General features: G+C 34.1%; 1 protein-coding gene across 1 annotated transcript; it reads left to right on the top strand.

Moving 5' to 3' along the window:
- The first annotated feature begins 361 nt into the window (after positions 1-361).
- On the top strand, positions 362-18,354 carry LOC133183010 (oligoribonuclease, mitochondrial-like). Its single transcript, XM_061317919.1, has 6 exons — positions 362-506; positions 1,338-1,421; positions 16,586-16,663; positions 17,484-17,704; positions 17,833-17,886; positions 18,270-18,354. Exons 1-6 carry the CDS (start codon positions 375-377, stop codon positions 18,334-18,336), a joined length of 636 nt encoding a protein of 211 aa, XP_061173903.1. The 5' UTR covers positions 362-374; the 3' UTR covers positions 18,337-18,354.
- The last annotated feature ends 4 nt before the right edge of the window (positions 18,355-18,358 follow it).

Here is an 18,358-nt window from a genome sequence, read left to right as displayed (position 1 = left end):
TAGTTTTACTCATTAATAAAAAGAATCTATTTTTCACAATAATATTCAATATACTAAATTTAAATTTTTCAAAAACAAAATCAGTATAAAGTTTCAACATTCTTCGGTAGAAATCGTATTTTTCCGGAGTGTATGGAAGCACATTAGGCTTTTTAAATGTTGTTTTAGCTTATTTGTTAAATATTGCTACAAAATGTATACACATAAAAAATATTTTGTTCTCAAGTGAATCATATAAAATTGGCCATAGACTTGTACATCTGCAACAACCGATCTTTTAAATTAAGCAATGTCATATAATTATATTTCACAACCTTGTTCATGTTGTATCGATACACATGTTGTATTTGTATTTGTTGTGAGATTCCATAGAAATGATATTTAGGAGGTTTATTCAAAATACCAGACTACTTCTGTGTAAAACCATGAGTTCTATTTCTGAACCATCAACTGCTAAACACATGAAAATGAATGAAAAGAACAATATTGTTTGGGTTGATCTCGAGGTAAAATCAGTGTTGAAGATAGTGTTGTCATGTGGGTTGCTTTCACTTTCACTTTACCTATTCTAAAATATACAAATAATAACTGGGGTTGAGGGCAACACTGATTATGTTAGCCTATAAGGGATGAAATATTGCCTGACTATTCTTTACCAAAACCAAGTTTTTATCCCCCCCTCCAAAAAAAAATCAATAATTTAGCATTGGAAACAAATTCACCTTTAAATTTTGTATCCCATATATGCCACTATATAATATGATCTGTCTGTAATTTAATTATCATTGTTGTGCTAACGAGTCTTGCCATAGTTGTGTTACCTAGGTTTTTATTTTGACGTCATGTTTTTTCGGAAGTCGCAATGGTATCATTGGTCACAATATTTTAATCAATCTGAATACTTATAATTAATTTAAACAGAATCTTAATCAACATAGGCACTACAAAGCGGTCAACATCCCCTCATAAAAGAATATATCCATTCTGATATAAATTTAAATTATTACTTTTGTGACTTCCCTTACACACACACTCACTAACACCTCCCCCCCCCCCCCCCCCCCCACCACCACCACACACACACACACATAAGTGTGTTACTATCATCCCCTCCAACTTCATTGCTAGTGGAGAATAAAAATGTGGGAAAACTCTCTTTACTATTCAATAGTAAAAAATAAATTATTTCAGAGGAGCTGCTATTATAAATATGTTGACTGTTTCTCTATATAGAGAATATAGAGACTATATTCTTTTCTGAATATAACAATATAATATATTCTCCCCCAGTTGGCATTTTATAAATATCATGGCTTGTCCTACTAATTTGTTTGTAGATGTCAGGTCTGGATGTCAATCAAGAACATATACTGGAAATGGCTTGCATTGTGACAGATTCAGATCTGAACATCATTGCAGAGGTAGGTATTGATTGAAAGAATTTTTTGTTATAATGTAGTATGACAAAGTTCTTTTCTATTTGATGATATAAGGAGTAAGGACTCTTCTGATTTCATTATAGAATAAAGCTGTATTGCATGTACATGTATGTCATTCTAATACATGTATTTGCATTCATTTTCAGTTTAAAATTCTTTCAGCTGGTAAAGCATGATCTCATGTTTATTGGATGGCAGATGCTGCACATTTATTCTAAATCCAAATATTTAAACAAGAGGCCCATGGGCCACAATGCTCACCTGAGTAACTGGCCATTCTTGTTTTCCATCATCAGATTCTTTTTCCTACAGATTCTTATGTAAAACTTTGATCTCCCATTGGAGCCCCACCCTACCCCAGGGGTCATGATTTGAACAAACTTGAATCTATACTACCTGAGGATGCTTCCATATAATGTGACAGATCTTGGCTTTGCTGTTCTTCAAAAAAAGATTTTTAAAGATTTCTCTCATTTATTCCTAGTATGTAAACTTTCTTCGCTATTCTAGAGAAGAAGATTTTTCCTACAATGTATATATACCCACGTAAAACTTTGATCCCCTATTGTAGCCCCTCGTGCACCCTTCCCTAGGGGATCATGATTTGAACAAATTTGAATCTACACTACCTGAGGATGTTTTCATATAAATATGACTAATCATGACTTTGCTGATCTGGGGGAGAAGATTTTTCCTATGTATTCCTATGTAAAACTTTGATTGCCCATAGTGGCCCAACCTACCCCCGGGACTCATAATTTGAACAAACTTGAATATACAGTATATACTACCTGTTGATGCTTTCATATAAATATGACTGATAATTGCTTTGCTGATCTTGAGAAGAAGATTTTTAAATATTTTTCCAATTCATAACCATGTAAAACTTTGATGTCCCATATTGGCCTCACCCTACCCACTGGGGTCATGATTTGAACAAATTTAAATCTACACTATGTCAGGAACCTTTCACCTGAGTTTCATCTTTTCTGTCACAGTGATTCTTGCGAAGACTGAATCCAAGGAAACTTGAATCCTCTTTACCCAAGGATACTCTTTGCCAAGTTTGGTTGAAAATGGCACAGTGGTTCTAGAGGAGCAGATGAAATTGTAAAAAGTTTACGACAATAATGCCAATGACAACAACAGACAAAGGATAAATTTTGATCAGAAAAGCTCATTTGAGCCTTTGGCACAGGTGTGCTAAAAACTTGAATGTGCTCTGAATGTGGAGTCTTTTCCTTATTTTTCTGGCCTAGATTTTTTAAAATGAGGTAGATTTAAGTAAATTATTATGTTCCAGTCAAAAGCTAAATAATAGCAGAACAACAAAATATTAGAAGTGGCATCTAGTTTGCTCAACAAGTTGTAGAGTCACACCAGATACAAATTTCTTTTTTTCTTTCAATGTTAAATTTCTATATCCATGTATTTATTTTCAACTTTAGATTTATTTCAAAATTAAACTGATTATTCCAAGTAGAGTGTTAAAACATATGCATTTACATATCGGTATTGGATAGGTTTTAGCTCAACTGAGCTGAATTCCTGATACTAGTAACATTTTGTCCAGCATCCATCTGTCTGTAAACTTTTCACACTCCTAACTTCCACTCAAGAACAACTGGTCCATTTTCAACCAAACTTGCTACAATTAAAGCATTCTTGGGGAAGGGGGTTCAAGTTCATTCAAATGAAGGAACATGCCGTCTTTCAAGGGGTGTTAATTAAGAATTAAAGAAAATTTAATTGCATCTTTCAAAAATCTGGCAAGAACAGCTGGGCCAGACTTAGTGGTTACATAGACTTAGTGTAGTTTGAAAGAACGAGTGCACTTAAGGGCCCCGGTAAAATGTGAAAAAAATGAAGAATCAAATTAAGCATAATTTTTCATCTCAGATCATTAATTAATATCTAAACTATAAGATTCAACAAATTTTATCGCTGAAATTCATGAATATACAAAGAGCAAAGCCATACAATGTGGTAGGGGTCAGCCGACATTTGTGATTTTCTATAGTAAATCGAGGACGGGTCCGCCTCGTTTAAACAGTTAAAGGTCCGGGGGGACCTAATACGATAACATATAAGGTCCGGCCTGCCTCTATAATAAAAGGTCCGCCTTCGGTTTAATATGCAGATTTTTCTCCTTTATTGATTCGAAATTAATTTGCTTTATTAATCTTTTTAAATAATTTAAGGTATAGTTGTTATAAAGGTGTCCCTCCGAGCAAAATGGAGTTCCAGGGACGTACATGTATGTACATTGTATATATACTAAAAGGATCAAGTCTTGCGATATCTCGCTAGTTGCTGGATTTCGTTAGCCAATTTTAATTAATTTTATTTCTAATACCATGATATATCTCAGAACAAAACCTCAAATTATCTATCAAAAAATTATTCAAAATTTGATGTTAGCACTGATTAACTGTTAGCTCCTTATCGTAGTCATATGGTAGTACATACCTCCCAGGTAGTGCACAAAACAAAAAATATAAAGATGCAAAGATCCCTTATGGGAAAATCATGTACGACACGTGTCTTTTATAGTTTAAGTGATATCAATTTATCATTGCAAAATAAAAAAAAATACATATATATATAATACGCATACCTTCACTGGCACATTGTTCAGTATATGGTGTTCGTAAGTCCAACAATGATCATTTCATTACAGTCTCTTTCCTAACAACGTTCGACTTCCACTTCCCAAAAAGAATTTTCATATCTTTCGAAAGATATTTCATTATATTATTAATAATAATTATGCGTAATTCTTACGATTCATATTGTACCTAACTATAAAATAATTGGAGGGTCACTGTGACAGGGACTTGTGTTACGGTGTACTAGCCTATCCCGTTGTTGTTAAAACAACATGTCTGTGCTTTGGGGGGTAGGCCTATTGTCTCACCTGACGAAACTTGAAGTCGCATATCCCCCGTGTTTTTATAACCATCGTTTCTTATCCAGTTCAAGACTAACGATTATTTCATTCTACTTGATATTACCCCGGTGTTAACACTGGTTAAGGAAGATGTGCATTAATTGGCAAAATCAAACCAAAGTCAATCGAGTTGAACATTTTAAGCAATAACCCCACCCCCACCCCCCCAAAAAGGAAAAGATTATAAATGGTGTTGTTGTATTATTGGTGGGTGGGGTATAGCAAAATTATGCTAATACATGTCAAAATAGTTTAAAAAGTACTGATGTTGTAGACTTTCCTCCCGCATTAATATTTGTCCCGGAAAAACGAGCTTAGGTTTAAAGACCCCTCCCCCTTTTGGAAAATGAGCCTAGCACAGGATTTTATTTCCGGAGTTTTTTTTTTTTAATATATTGTTTATTTCATTCCCTACATTTTGTAGTTTTCATTTCTGACGTTTTAAAATTTTCATCTCTGACATTTATCATCATAAAGTACTTTTCCGGCAATGAAATATAACCAGTTAGATTTTGGTTATAAAGTTATAAAAGTAATTCCTGGACTATATCCGTTGTTTAGCGTAAACGGGGAAGAAGGAATGTTGGCGGGTAAAAAGTAGCGGCGCTGTGGGGCCGTAATACAATGCAAACGAGAAAGGTGCCGTATTCCTTATGGTCTTCCAATATAAAGTCCAAGAACTGGTAAAATTAAGTTTCCGAATTTATTATAGACGATGGTAAATAACAATCAACATAAATTTCAATAATAGCTTACAAGTCTTAACCGAGTTGGATGTGGCCGGTAGAGCATCGGGCCTCCAAACTGAAGAAGGTATAATGGACATAGCTTTTTGTAAGATAGAGAGTAAACAATAATTGAATTATGACACTAGCTGAGTTAATTGATAGACAGGTGTGTTTCTTTGATGGAATGGACATAAAAGACATTGCTAAATAATTATATAAACAAAGTTATTGATATTAGACTAACAGGTCCTGAGGCATTTACACCTAACGAGTATCAATTCTTTTGACACGTCACTTAAAGTCAATTGGAATGTCTTAATCCTGTTTCAAAGAGAATGAGATTCAATCAACTAAATAATATACACACAATGATAATAGATAGAGAATTTAACAGATAAATGTCCAAATTTAGTAAAATATGTTTAAAGAGTTATTTATTTCAAAAACGTTAATTTTGCTCGGTGATAATATCCTTCGGCCTCCGGGAAAACACGTCCTCGTGTTTTAGAAAGGAACACCCTCAATAAAATGGTGAGCACTGTTGGCACTGACAATGTCCGTGGAAGTTGTTGTACGCGGGGTAAGGGTTGGGTCCGTTTTGTCTCTCGTAATCAATAATGTCCTCTAACCTTTCGATTTCCTGATCTTGGTCGTCGATTTGATTCCGGAGGTTTTTGATTTCTTGAATTTGAGAGTCGATTGTGAAACGTAGGGAATTGATCTCTTGAATTTGACCCTCAACTTGGAAGCGAAGACTACTGATGTCGGCGTCTTGCTCCTCTGACCGAAACTGTTGTCTTCTCATGGTTTGATCTGCAGTGTATAGCTGTGTTGACAACTGTAAAATTTCCTCCGTTTGCTTCTGATTCTGTGCAGAAAGCTCTGATACACGGTCTGAAGTCATTTTATTGTTTTTATTTGCATTGTTTAGTTTTATCTTAAGATCGATTATTTCCTGCTTTAATTCCGGATTAGCTTTCTGTAGGTTTTGGATATTTGTTTCTAATTGCGAGACTTTTGCGGAACTTTCTTGTTGAACGGAGATGAATTGTTCCTTTGTTGATTCAAAGTTTTGCTCGGTGGTTTGCACTTTCTGAAGCAGTTCCTTGATTCTGATTGTTGAGTTTTTAAGTTGTTCTTTTGTTCTTGAAATTTGACATCGAAGGGTAGAAGTAATGTCCACACATCTATGGAAGGCAGTTTGTCTGAGGTTGTAGAATGGTAATTCTCTCAAACATTGTTTTCTGTCCAGAAAATGACGAATTCTATTTGCGTCACGCAGTTTACTTGAATTTGACTTTTTAGGGGGAAATTGACAGGTTTTGGCATAGTGTCCATACTTTCCACAGTTATAACACACTGACGGAGATGGATGCTTAAAGGTGCAACTATATCGCGGCTGAATGGAATTTGTTGAAGTCCACGTTGGTCGAAAGTAAATGTCCATCGTGAGGTTTGTTGATGTTTGGGGAAATTAAACTCATGGGTAGAACACGTCGCTGGCGTAGTGAAAGGTACAACACAGAGGGGAACGTCCCGATTCTATCACCAATTATAACCAGTTAGATTTTGGTTATAAAGTTATAAAAGTAATTCCTGGACTATATCCGTTGTTTAGCGTAAACGGGGAAGAAGGAATGTTGGCGGGTAAAAAGTAGCGGCGCTGTGGGGCCGTAATACAATGCAAACGAGAAAGGTGCCGTATTCCTTATGGTCTTCCAATATAAAGTCCAAGAACTGGTAAAATTAAGTTTCCGAATTTATTATAGACGATGGTAAATAACAATCAACATAAATTTCAATAATAGCTTACAAGTCTTAACCGAGTTGGATGTGGCCGGTAGAGCATCGGGCCTCCAAACTGAAGAAGGTATAATGGACATAGCTTTTTGTAAGATAGAGAGTAAACAATAATTGAATTATGACACTAGCTGAGTTAATTGATAGACAGGTGTGTTTCTTTGATGGAATGGACATAAAAGACATTGCTAAATAATTATATAAACAAAGTTATTGATATTAGACTAACAGGTCCTGAGGCATTTACACCTAACGAGTATCAATTCTTTTGACACGTCACTTAAAGTCAATTGGAATGTCTTAATCCTGTTTCAAAGAGAATGAGATTCAATCAACTAAATAATATACACACAATGATAATAGATAGAGAATTTAACAGATAAATGTCCAAATTTAGTAAAATATGTTTAAAGAGTTATTTATTTCAAAAACGTTAATTTTGCTCGGTGACAGAAAACAAAATTGAAATTTCCCTTTTAAAAAAAATTAAAGAATAAATCAAGAATAATTCATTGATTTCCAAATAATAAGTTCTGCTTTTATTTAAAAGAATCTTATGATGATTTTATCCTCGGACACATGTAAGTGGAAGTTGTGAATTTTTGTTCATCTTTTCAAATCAAGATAATCAGACTGAATTTGAGATCAGAAAGGTTAAGATAGAATTTATGACATACAGAAACTATGTTTGAGGGAATAAAGTAATCAAAGTTGAGGGGATTCTGTTTTTCGGTGCTTTCAAACACATGTAATTCAGTGGGCATTAAAATTTGGTGATCAAAAATTGATTGTTTTATTATTGAAATTATTGCATTTTATAACTAAACTTTGTATTTTTACTAGACTTAGTGTTGATTGTATTGTAAAATGAAAACAAAAAATGTTGGAAATGCAATGCAAAATTTCGGAAATGACATGCAGCGAGCTTGGAAGAAACAACCCCGGCTTTATTATGCACCATAGGAAATACTCAGTACGCTTCAGTACAGAATTTGCTCCTTTTCCACCTTCTTACTAGGGAGAATCTTATCCACCCATACTATTTACAGAGGGGTTTTACAGAGCAACTTGACATGTATTTCCCCCTAAAATAAAAAGGAAAGTGTCTGTTGAGATCGTGACTGATATAAAAATTCATAAAACACCACCAAGTCGTGTTCTTTTGTTAATATTTTTTATATTTATTTTGATTTTGGTTTAAATTAGATTTTCTACGACTTTTAGCGGCTATTTCTTTTTTATTTATGTGTGTGTGATGGGGGTGGGGGGGTGGGGGGTTATAGTTCTCTTGTTGCACGTCATCAACATTACTAATTAAATAATAATATATATCCTTGGTCCCTTCTGACAGATGTTTATGGTTGCATATAGATATATAATACAGTAGACACATCTCCTGCAAACGTATTAATTGTCATTAAAGTTTTGTTTTTTTTGTCAGCATATTAAATGAAAAAAAGTACACTACTACAAGTAGTATATATGCAATTTTTATGCACAATTAGGCCATTCCAAGAGTTTTCTAAGTTAATTTAGCGTCCATCCTAAAATTAAAAACCTAATTATCTTTTTACCCTGGAAAAACACACGAACCAACAAAGAAAAAAAACCAATAGGAACTTACAGCATTTCCATAATTTTTGCTTTGTAAGTGAGATGCATGTATGTGGGAAAAAAGAAAAACAGAGGGCGGACCTTTTATTATATTGCGTTTTAAGGTCCGCCCTGCCATTTTAACGAGTTTTTTTTCCCCGCTACGATAACTTTTAATAAACTATGTTCAAAATATTCGCCTTGTAATAGTAAGATATCTGAAATACAGAGGGCGGACCTTTTATTATACTGCGTTTTAAGGTCCGCTCTGCCTCTTTCTCTAGTTTGTATGCTACGAAAATAAACCCTGTTCAAAATTTTCGCCTTGTTATAGTACGATATCTGAAAAACAGAGGGCGGACCTTTTATTATACTGCGTTTTAAGGTCCGCCCTGCCTCTTTCTCTAGTTTGTATGCTACGAAAATAAACCCTGTTCAAAATTTTCGCCTAGTAATAGTAAGATATCTAAAAAGTAGAGGGCGGACCTTTAAATATACTGCGTTTTAAGGTCCGCCCTGTCTCTTTCTCTAGTTTGTATGCTACGAAAATAAACCCTGTTCAAAATTTTCGCCTAGTAATAGTACGATATCTGAAAAACAGAGGGCGGACCTTTTATTATACTGCGTTTTAAGGTCCGCCCTGCCATTTTGACCAGTTTTTATTTTACGGAAATAAACCATGTCCAAAATGTTTGTTTTCTAATGGTAAAATATCTGAAAATAATGGTAAATTATCTGAAATATAGCCGACTCGGCGTTAAACCGTAATCAATCAATCAATCAAACCATGACCCCCTAGGGGTAGGATGGGCCACCATGCACTATCAGGGTTTAGCATGTGAATGTATAGGGGAAAAAATTCTAAAACCTTTTTTTCAGGAACAACAAAGCCATGTTTAGTCACATTGATATAGAAGTATCTTGAGGTAGTGTAAATTCAAGTTTGTTTAAATTATGACCCCGAGGGGTAGGGTTGGGCTAGCGCTATATCTATAAAAATCATGACACCTGGGGTAGGGTGGGGTCACAATAGGGATTAACGTTTTTCATTGGAAGATATGTTAGAATAAATTTGCTGATGAAAAACAGCAGGGCCTTATTGACTCAGGTGAGCGTTGTGGCCTATGGGCCTCTTATTTTAATGTCAAGGTCTTGGAAAATCGTAGGACGATTCTTTTATAAAAGGCAGTGACGAATCTGAATGTATAATGGTATAGTACAATGTATATTTATCTAGAATATATTCACCACATACAATCAAAAGATATGTTCAGATTCATTATCCATGTATATCACAAAAATGTTATGTTAGAATGATCATTAGTTGTACTGTATCCGTATCTATAGACTTTGATTCATTATAGCATGAAAAAGAGGGAGTATTTGTTTCTGTATTCATACAATGAATTGGGAAAATAATCACCTTAAAAATAAGAAAGGGGTTCATCAACACTACGTACATAATGTATGTGGTAAATACCCTGTGTGACAAGTAAAAAGAAATCTGTAATACACCAGAAGGTGTTTATTTTCTACGTACTTGATACGCAAGGAGCAGATGGAAATATAAAGAAGGTGTTATTGTCACCCCTCCCCCTCTTCCTCACCTGAGATGCAATGTATTACCGGAAATTTCTCCAGCCAATACTGAAATTATTCATGTAACATGCGCGGATCGGGGGTGGGGGGGTGGGGGGGGAGTCGGGAGGACCCCCCATCTGGAATTTGCAGAGTTATTAAAAGTATATACTGAACTACATAAAAAATGACTTTGGACCCCCTTAGAAAACGTGGACCCTACCATCACCACCACGATATAGCTGTTTTTCACGTTTTGGAAATGGAATTGGATTTTACGTTTTTTTTCTTCCTTGTCAAGAAATTTTTGGGTTAGAAATTTTTTTGACTGGGATGGACCCCCCCCCCCCTGGAAAAATTCTTGATCCGCGCCTGTATAATCATTATTCAAAATGGTTAGGTAATATCCGAAACAACACATGTGCAATGTATAGCATTTATGAAAATCGAACTTCAAAAATTCTGTCATGACTACATGAGACCGATTGTATTATTTCCTTCATGGTTACCACGGAGAATGACTGAAGACTTCGAAAGAGATAATTTAAGGACATTGGCAAAGTTCCTAGCTTTCGTAAAGAATTTTTCAAAAACTCTTGAGCAGGTGTAGTGGTACTAAACAATACATTTTACTGGTTTTCACCGCGTACAAAATTCTACACGGGAGATCACTCTCAATCAAGCTCCAGACAGCTCAGTATTACTCCATATCATTATTCGTAGGGAAAGAAGTCCCGGAGAGTATGGAGTATGACTCTCAGTCATACTCCATACAGTGTCAATTCTCCGGGGCTACTTGGTATGGAGTTGTAGCGTAACGTAATACTGAGCTGTCTGCAGCTTGGACTCTCATGATGGAAAACCCCATGAATTACCTTTTTTCTCCGGATAACCGTGAGTTGCCACTTTCCATAAATGAATAAAATAAATAATCATAAATAATCAGCGTTTTATAAAAGAAATATATTTTTGATTTAAAATTAGACTGAAACGCTTCTAGTCGACATCACGAAAATGTACATATCATGTAGCTTGAAATGGGAAATGTGACGCACGCTTGACAATATATTTCTGGGTGCATTTGGGGGGGGGGGGGGTTCTTGCACAAATTAATGTAGAAAATAGAAATTCCTTGATACGCAAAAAAAGGAAGAGGATCAACTGATGTCCCCCCCCTTCCCCCGTTCATACAGACGTGAGATACATAAATGACTTGTATATAGAACTGGACATTCAACTTTGCCCAAAATGCTTCATGTCAGTAATAAAAGAAAATATTTTACAATAATGATTTCAAATTTTAATCGGTCATGCGATACAGCCTGCTAGATTATTCCACAGTCTGTCTATTATAGTCACAGTAAAATGTGTAATTTCTTTTTCTTTCTTTTGGCAAAAAAAATTACAAAAATGAAACATTATTTCATATGTAGTTCATTATGACGAGGAAGAGTGATATTTTTGTAAGAAAGAATTAAATCCAAACCATGATTATACTTTAAATCTGATGTATATGTTTCAACATTGAGTTACCTGTATTAAGCTTTAACATTACATGTATTTTGTTTCTGCAGTAAATATAGATCGAATACAACATTAGGCTATATATTACCCTATCCACAAATAAAGGGCAAAATATTATAAACTGAAAACAAGTTAATTGTTAAAACTAAAGGGAAGCATATACATACTTTAATTTTTTTTATTGGTCTTAGTATTAAACTCTACACTTGGAATAAGAAATTTCTTTAAATATTGTAATAAAAATGGACTATATATAATTATATATATCACAATTTTGATGTGTACGCATGAATATCATAACAGTATTATAATTTGTTCTTCAGCATAATTTATTAAAATAGAGAATTCATATCTATTGGTTTAAAGCAAACACATGACCATTACATTGTCATTGCTATCTGCCGCGGTCTCTACCTGCGGGTACCTGTCAGGTATACGAATACTTCACATCCCCATTGTTTTATTGCCTATACACACCGGCAGATTTCACACCTTTAATCGTCCTAATTTACACAAAGCAAATGCTGGGGAAAAACAAACACAAATCCAATAAATGCGACATTTTTTAAAATCATTGCCCTGAACGGTATTGCTAAAAGCACACTAAACATGGAGTAGCAATTCCTGCCCTAAGAGATATATTGTACAAAAAATAAACACAACAGCTAGGGTAAATCCTTAATCTTTCTTCATATGATGTAAACAAACTCTCTTTAATTTCATGTGTTTAAGTCAAGATTAAAACATTTTGCACCACCCGGACCTTTAAACTTCGGCGGACCTTTTCTTATACGGGCCGGACCTTTTCTTATAAAAGGCGGACCTTATATGTTATCGTATTAGGTCCCCCCGGACCTTTAAACGAGGCGGACCAAATATTATGCGACACCTGTCATTCATGTTTACTGTCAGCCTAACGTTGTACAAACTTATGCGAATGACAAAAAGCGCATTATACATTTATAAAACTTGTGTGAAAGTAGGAAATTTGTACAAGATTAGGCTTGTACTTAAAATATTAAAAACGTATGAAAAGTTCAATGTTTTTCCTATAACAAGCGAAAGCTATTTACCTGTATGACCTATGTTGAACCCACCCGTGGAATAAATTATTTAAAATACCGGTAGTCACGTGAGTTCTACACATGTAAACATTCCTCAAAGGTGCTCACTGTAAATGATAGCCATGCACGTTTTGTATCATTATATCGAAGTCGTGCCGCAGAAGTTTGTATGTATTTAATTGGTTTTAGGAACACGGGAGGGTTAGGAGAGTTTAATGTCGTTAAAATGTCATCACACATAAAAGCGTCAAACATTTTTAACATTCATGCAAGACAATGCTACCGGTATTGAAAGCCACCTAAATATACTTTATTCATTTTAAAATTTAAAGGAACTACTGTTAATATTGTATTATTTCAAATGCAAGAGTGCAAATTTCTTAGTTTGATCACTATGGCTACAGTCATCTATGCAACTTCATTCGATTTTTTTTCGGTAAAATAGCTCAAGAAGTATCATTCAGCAAACGCGCCCGTCTATGATCCACCATCAGATCAAGTGTCCGATTTCAAGGACCTTTGAAGTTGTCAGATTTTTTTCATTTTTGCACCTGAGATTTCTTAACTAACTGTCACTAACATCCTGAAGTCTGGGGATCTAATTCCCATTATTGCTGGAGATATGATGCATTGATCTCCCTTATTGCAGAGCAGTCAAGAATACACACTGAGCACTCTGACAGAAGTTTTTGGTGCATATTTTGAAGCAGAATTTCATCCTTAATAGACTAAGCCTGGCAACCAATTTTGTATCCGTGGAGAGTATATGCACTGTTCTTCACAACAAACAAAAAATAATTCACAAGTCTGAGACCATTATGCAATTATTACATAACAAAATTGCATTTTACCCTCCTAAGAATGACAGAATTTATAGAAATTGTTAAATATTAGGCTGATAATAAAATCTGCATCTGGTCAATTTATGTTCCAAATAAAGCCTAGGTACTTGTCTACAACCTGCTATGCAGAAGTTTATCTAAAAGCTGTGTTGTAAAACAGGGCAGTCCAAATGATATCAGCATCTGGGGAGGTTCTGGACAGCTCTGACACTCCATTAAACTTGCTTTGATGATAAGAAAATGGAGAAAACAATTCAGATGTAATTTATTGTTGTGATTTATGTAACTGGCTTTCTCTGCAGACACAGATTAGCCATGAGATTCCAATTGAACATACATAATTATCCTCTTTTCACTGAATTACTTTGGAATTTCAAAGGTGTTTGATGAATTTGCATGATTAATTCAAGATTACATCTTTTTGTTTCACCAAATTTACATAAAAATTCAACATTTAAATTTAAAAATATAAATCTTAAACATTTTCATGGTACTTAACACTTTTAAATGTGAATAAATGCAACAAAGAAACTAATATCAGGCCATCCTCCATGATTCTTGGAGGTGGGTGGGTGTACAAAAACTGCTGATAAAATTTATAGGAAGTGACAAAAGAAGAACAGGGCACTTTATTAGCTGAATTATGGTTATTCTGATATTTTGATTGTGTAAATATGTCAAATGTCTTCATCACTTTAATTTGTAATTTATTAATATTTCAGTACATTAGTGTGCTTAACAAATCATGCTAAAATAAACATCCTGACTGAGACTTAATTTAAAACAGAGGGTCAACACCTACATAAAAGTGGTAAAATGACAAAAAACATTCTCCGGCAAACTGAAAAATCTTGAATGTCAGCTGCGAAAGCATGAAAAAAGTCTAGAGAACCATAACAGCCATACCATGGTGCTAAGTGACATTCTGTACTATATGTGTGATGCATGGTTGGGACTCAGAATAAGTATTCACTCTCATGCCCTGACAGTATTTATGCATTTTTGGTCATAAGCTTCTTATTTTTGAAAAATTCTTAATAAATTTTATTTGTACATTACTTTTATTAGACAAATTTAACTCATTTCATTATTGCTATTCCTCCACTCCAGTAATAAATGAATCTCTTAAGGTGAATAAAATGAAAGTAAACCCAGTCTCTGTAAAATTTAACACTTTTCAAAAACATGTTTTACTTCTTCACATTTTATCGCAGTTGTCGCTTTTGTTGAAAACTCATTCACAAACCCAGAATTAGTCTTTTCTTGAAAAAATCAGCCTAAAGTGCTTTTACCGCAAAGTCTGTAGACACTATAATTGACTACGGTCAGGTGGTGCACAGAGTTTAAAGTCATCTAAAATAAAAAACCAACATTTTCTAACTTCTTTCTACATGTCAGATGCATAATCCTACTTTGAAAGTCATCATTTGGAGTTTTGAGGGTAAAACATGACATATTATTAGTATTTTACATAGAAATCTGTATAAATTAATGTCAACCCTGCTTCTAAATTTAAAATATGTGCTTTCACACAGAAAGTTCATAAAATGACATATTTTGTTGAAATATGCCTTTATAAAATTAAAACTGCCTTTAATATGGGTGTAGATGATTTTACACAATCACCTTCAAGGTATCACACTGGTAATTGTTTTCACTATGTAATTCTATATAGAATAAAAAATCATTAAAAATCAGGTATTCCAATTCATGAAAAAATATTTAGCAGGAAGTGTTAAACGTTACCAGTCACATCAGCTGACACCAAAAAATAGGGTACCTACACGGCATTTTCTGATTTTTTCCATCTGCAAACAGGAATACCCTCAAAACCACGTGTATTCAATGTGTTTATAAACATCCTGTGTGCACCCCAGGAAGTGGCCTCCTATGCCCCGAAAGAAATAGTTCCTGTCAAAAACCTTTAATATTTTACAAAGTACATAAAATATCCTAAGCACAGATACCAAAAATGTAAAAATAGAATAAGGGAAATTAAAAAATTTCTCACAATAAAAAAAACATTTCTTTATTATGTATGGAACTACAATTGATTAAGTTCATTTTGATTGGTCAATTACCGGTGTGATACCTTAAATACCTCTTCTCCTTGATTTAAGTAAACGAAACTCAAATAGGTTCGGTACGACTTTTCCGGATTTGGGGTATCTATAGGCATTTAAAAATCTTCATTTGTTTCAAGTCCGTGCTGATTTAGGTGATGTTTTAACGTGGTTTTAATTAGAAATATCCACTTGTGTTTAACTATTACCAAAAGAGAACAATTTGGTAATATATTCTAAAGTAATACGGCACTGAAAAGGGCCCATTAAGTATTGCTTAAGTGCACTTGTCCTTTGTTCAAATAATGACCCCCTATGGATAGGGTGGGGCCACAACAGGAGATCAAAGGTACAAAGGAATATGTAGGAAAAACAATTGTTAAAAAAAATCTTCTCAAGAACAGCAAAGCCCTGATTAGTCAATATGGAAGCATCATCAGTTAAGATTCAAGTTTGTTCAAATCATGAGTACTGGGGGTAGAATAATCTGAATGGGAACACAATAGTGGATCATAGTCTTTCATAAATGAAATATATGTAAACAATTGGAAGTGTAACTATCTAATACAATGTTGAAAAATACATATCTGTTAAAATTTAACAGCTGATATATTTGAGTCTGTATGGACACAACTGAAAAACATGTTGGAAGTGTAACTATCTAAAAATAAGATGCATATTAAGAAGCAAGGCTGCATACACTTTGTCTTTCCATACATAACATGTAAAAATTCGCCAAATTATTCAATATTGTTTTATGTCATAATAAGTGAAGCACGCAAGCTGGTGTGTGAACATTTTCTGGGCAATATATTTATATATGTATTAAATATACTGTATCAAGAGCACAGAAATAAAGCATTATTTAAAAAAAAAAAGCAGTATATTAGAAAAATCTGATGAAGAACAGCAGGGCCGTAGTGACTCAGGTCAGCAATGTGGCCCATAGGCCTTCAGTTAAAACATATATCTTACTAGTATTAATCTGTGAAATAATATTTTAGGGTCCAGATATCATTATCCACCAGCCAGACACTGTACTGAATAACATGGGAGAATGGTGTACCAAACAGCATGGAGAAGTGAGTAGTGTTCATAAAAGTGGTACTTGAGTCATTCACAAATCATTGGCCTTAATTTCATAATAGATTTATTTTATGAACTTAATTATTAAATGCAACATATGTTTATAAATATGTGATTGTCATGTGTACATTTATTAAAAGTTTGTAGTTGATCTGAATATTTTTAAAAATGCTACTAAGAAAATAACGAGAGCTTCTAAAGTGATGACAAAGAAGGCTGAAATAAAGAAGTCCATATTATTTTATTGCAGTCAGGCAGGTTCAGTTACGGATAGGCAGTTAGCTTGGTAGATCACCTGTCTAGAGTTAAGGAGGTCTAGGTCTGATTCCTGGCCTGATCCATCACATTTCCTCTAAGTAAAGAAATTATTTTTTTTCAAAAAAAACAAAAAACAAAAGAAAACTTTATTGTTGTTATAAATGAAAATGGTAAAGATAACAAACAGTGATCAATCTCAAAGAAAACTTACAAGCAATACAAATCTGTAAACAGGGCATTAAATATGGACCCCTGGAAATTCCAGAGGTGGGATCAGGTGCCTAGGAGAAGTACGCATCTCCTGTTGACCAGTCACACCTGCCATGAGTCTTATGTAAACAATCAGGTAGAATATTCTGTAGTCAAATTTAAGATATTCTGTAGTCAAATTTAAGATAAAAACAAAGGCCTAACAATTGATATGAAATATATCTGTCAAAATTGGACCCAATGATAGGTTATATTTGCTAACAAGGTCATTATAACAACCATAAAAATTTATAAAATGCTAATTTTGGCAAGTTCTGTTATTTCAACACAGAGTTTTTCATTTGTTAGTCAGGTTTGACGGAAGCAGTGAAAAACAGTAAAATAGATCTAAAAACAGCAGAAAACACAATGGTGGAGTTCGTAAAACCCCACATCATTCCCTCCTCATGTCCCTTGGCTGGTAACAGTATTCACTGTGATAAGGAGTTTCTACAGAAGTACATGCCAGACTTTATGAAACAGCTTCATTACAGAATCATAGATGTTAGCACCATTAAAGAACTCTGCAGGTAAATTTGGTATTGTGGATTGTAGTGTATGTTTACATACAAATTTAATATATGATATAAATGTACAGTAAATAAGTGCTAAAAAAATACCAAAGGTTTGATAGGTGTGTGACATTTTTCTCTTTCAGGAGATGGTACCCAGAAGAACTAGATGGTGCTCCAAAGAAGAAATTATCACACAGGTAAAGGCTCCTTGTATGCTGAATGAAAAACAATGAGGGGAAGGGGCTTATCATTCTGCCCTCAGCCTGTCCATGTGCTTGTTAGCTGAACTTGGGAATTCTTACACTTAAATGTCCATTGTCTTTGAGGATTCATAAAATGATTATTTTTTGTTGGGGGGGGGGGGGGGGGCATACATCAACCATATCAAATGATGATACAATTTGAATGGTAAACTGAAACAAGAATTTTTAACATTAAGAACATTTAGATTTTTGCAGATAGTTGTTTTACCTGTATTTTAAGCATAAGGAAGAAAACTTTGTGGACGTTGTAAATACATATTGTAAATGAAATCATTGTTGGTATTCCAGCAAACACATGATTTAATATTGTTTTTCAGAGCCTTGGATGATATCAGGGAAAGCATAGAGGAACTTAAATATTACAGAAAAAATGTATTTAAATAAATCATTCACACAAATTCATTTC

Source organism: Saccostrea echinata, unplaced genomic scaffold (assembly GCF_033153115.1).
Source record: "Saccostrea echinata isolate AGI-Se365-2 ecotype Australia unplaced genomic scaffold, CSIRO_AGI_Sech_v1 ptg000009l, whole genome shotgun sequence".
NCBI lineage: Eukaryota > Metazoa > Mollusca > Bivalvia > Ostreida > Ostreidae > Saccostrea > Saccostrea echinata.
Note: the sequence above shows the minus strand (reverse complement) of the source record. Positions and strands in the feature narration are given on the sequence as shown.

What these genes read in the sequence shown, in the direction of transcription:
- LOC133183010 (XM_061317919.1), top strand. Translation starts at nt 375, where the DNA reads ATGATATTTAGGAGGTTTATTCAAAATACCAGACTACTTCTGTGTAAA. An exon ending in ATCTGAACATCATTGCAGAG is followed by an intron (nt 1,422 to 16,585) that starts GTAGGTATTGAT and finishes ATAATATTTTAG; the next exon opens with GGTCCAGATATCATTATCCA. An exon ending in ACCATTAAAGAACTCTGCAG is followed by an intron (nt 17,705 to 17,832) that starts GTAAATTTGGTA and finishes TTTCTCTTTCAG; the next exon opens with GAGATGGTACCCAGAAGAAC.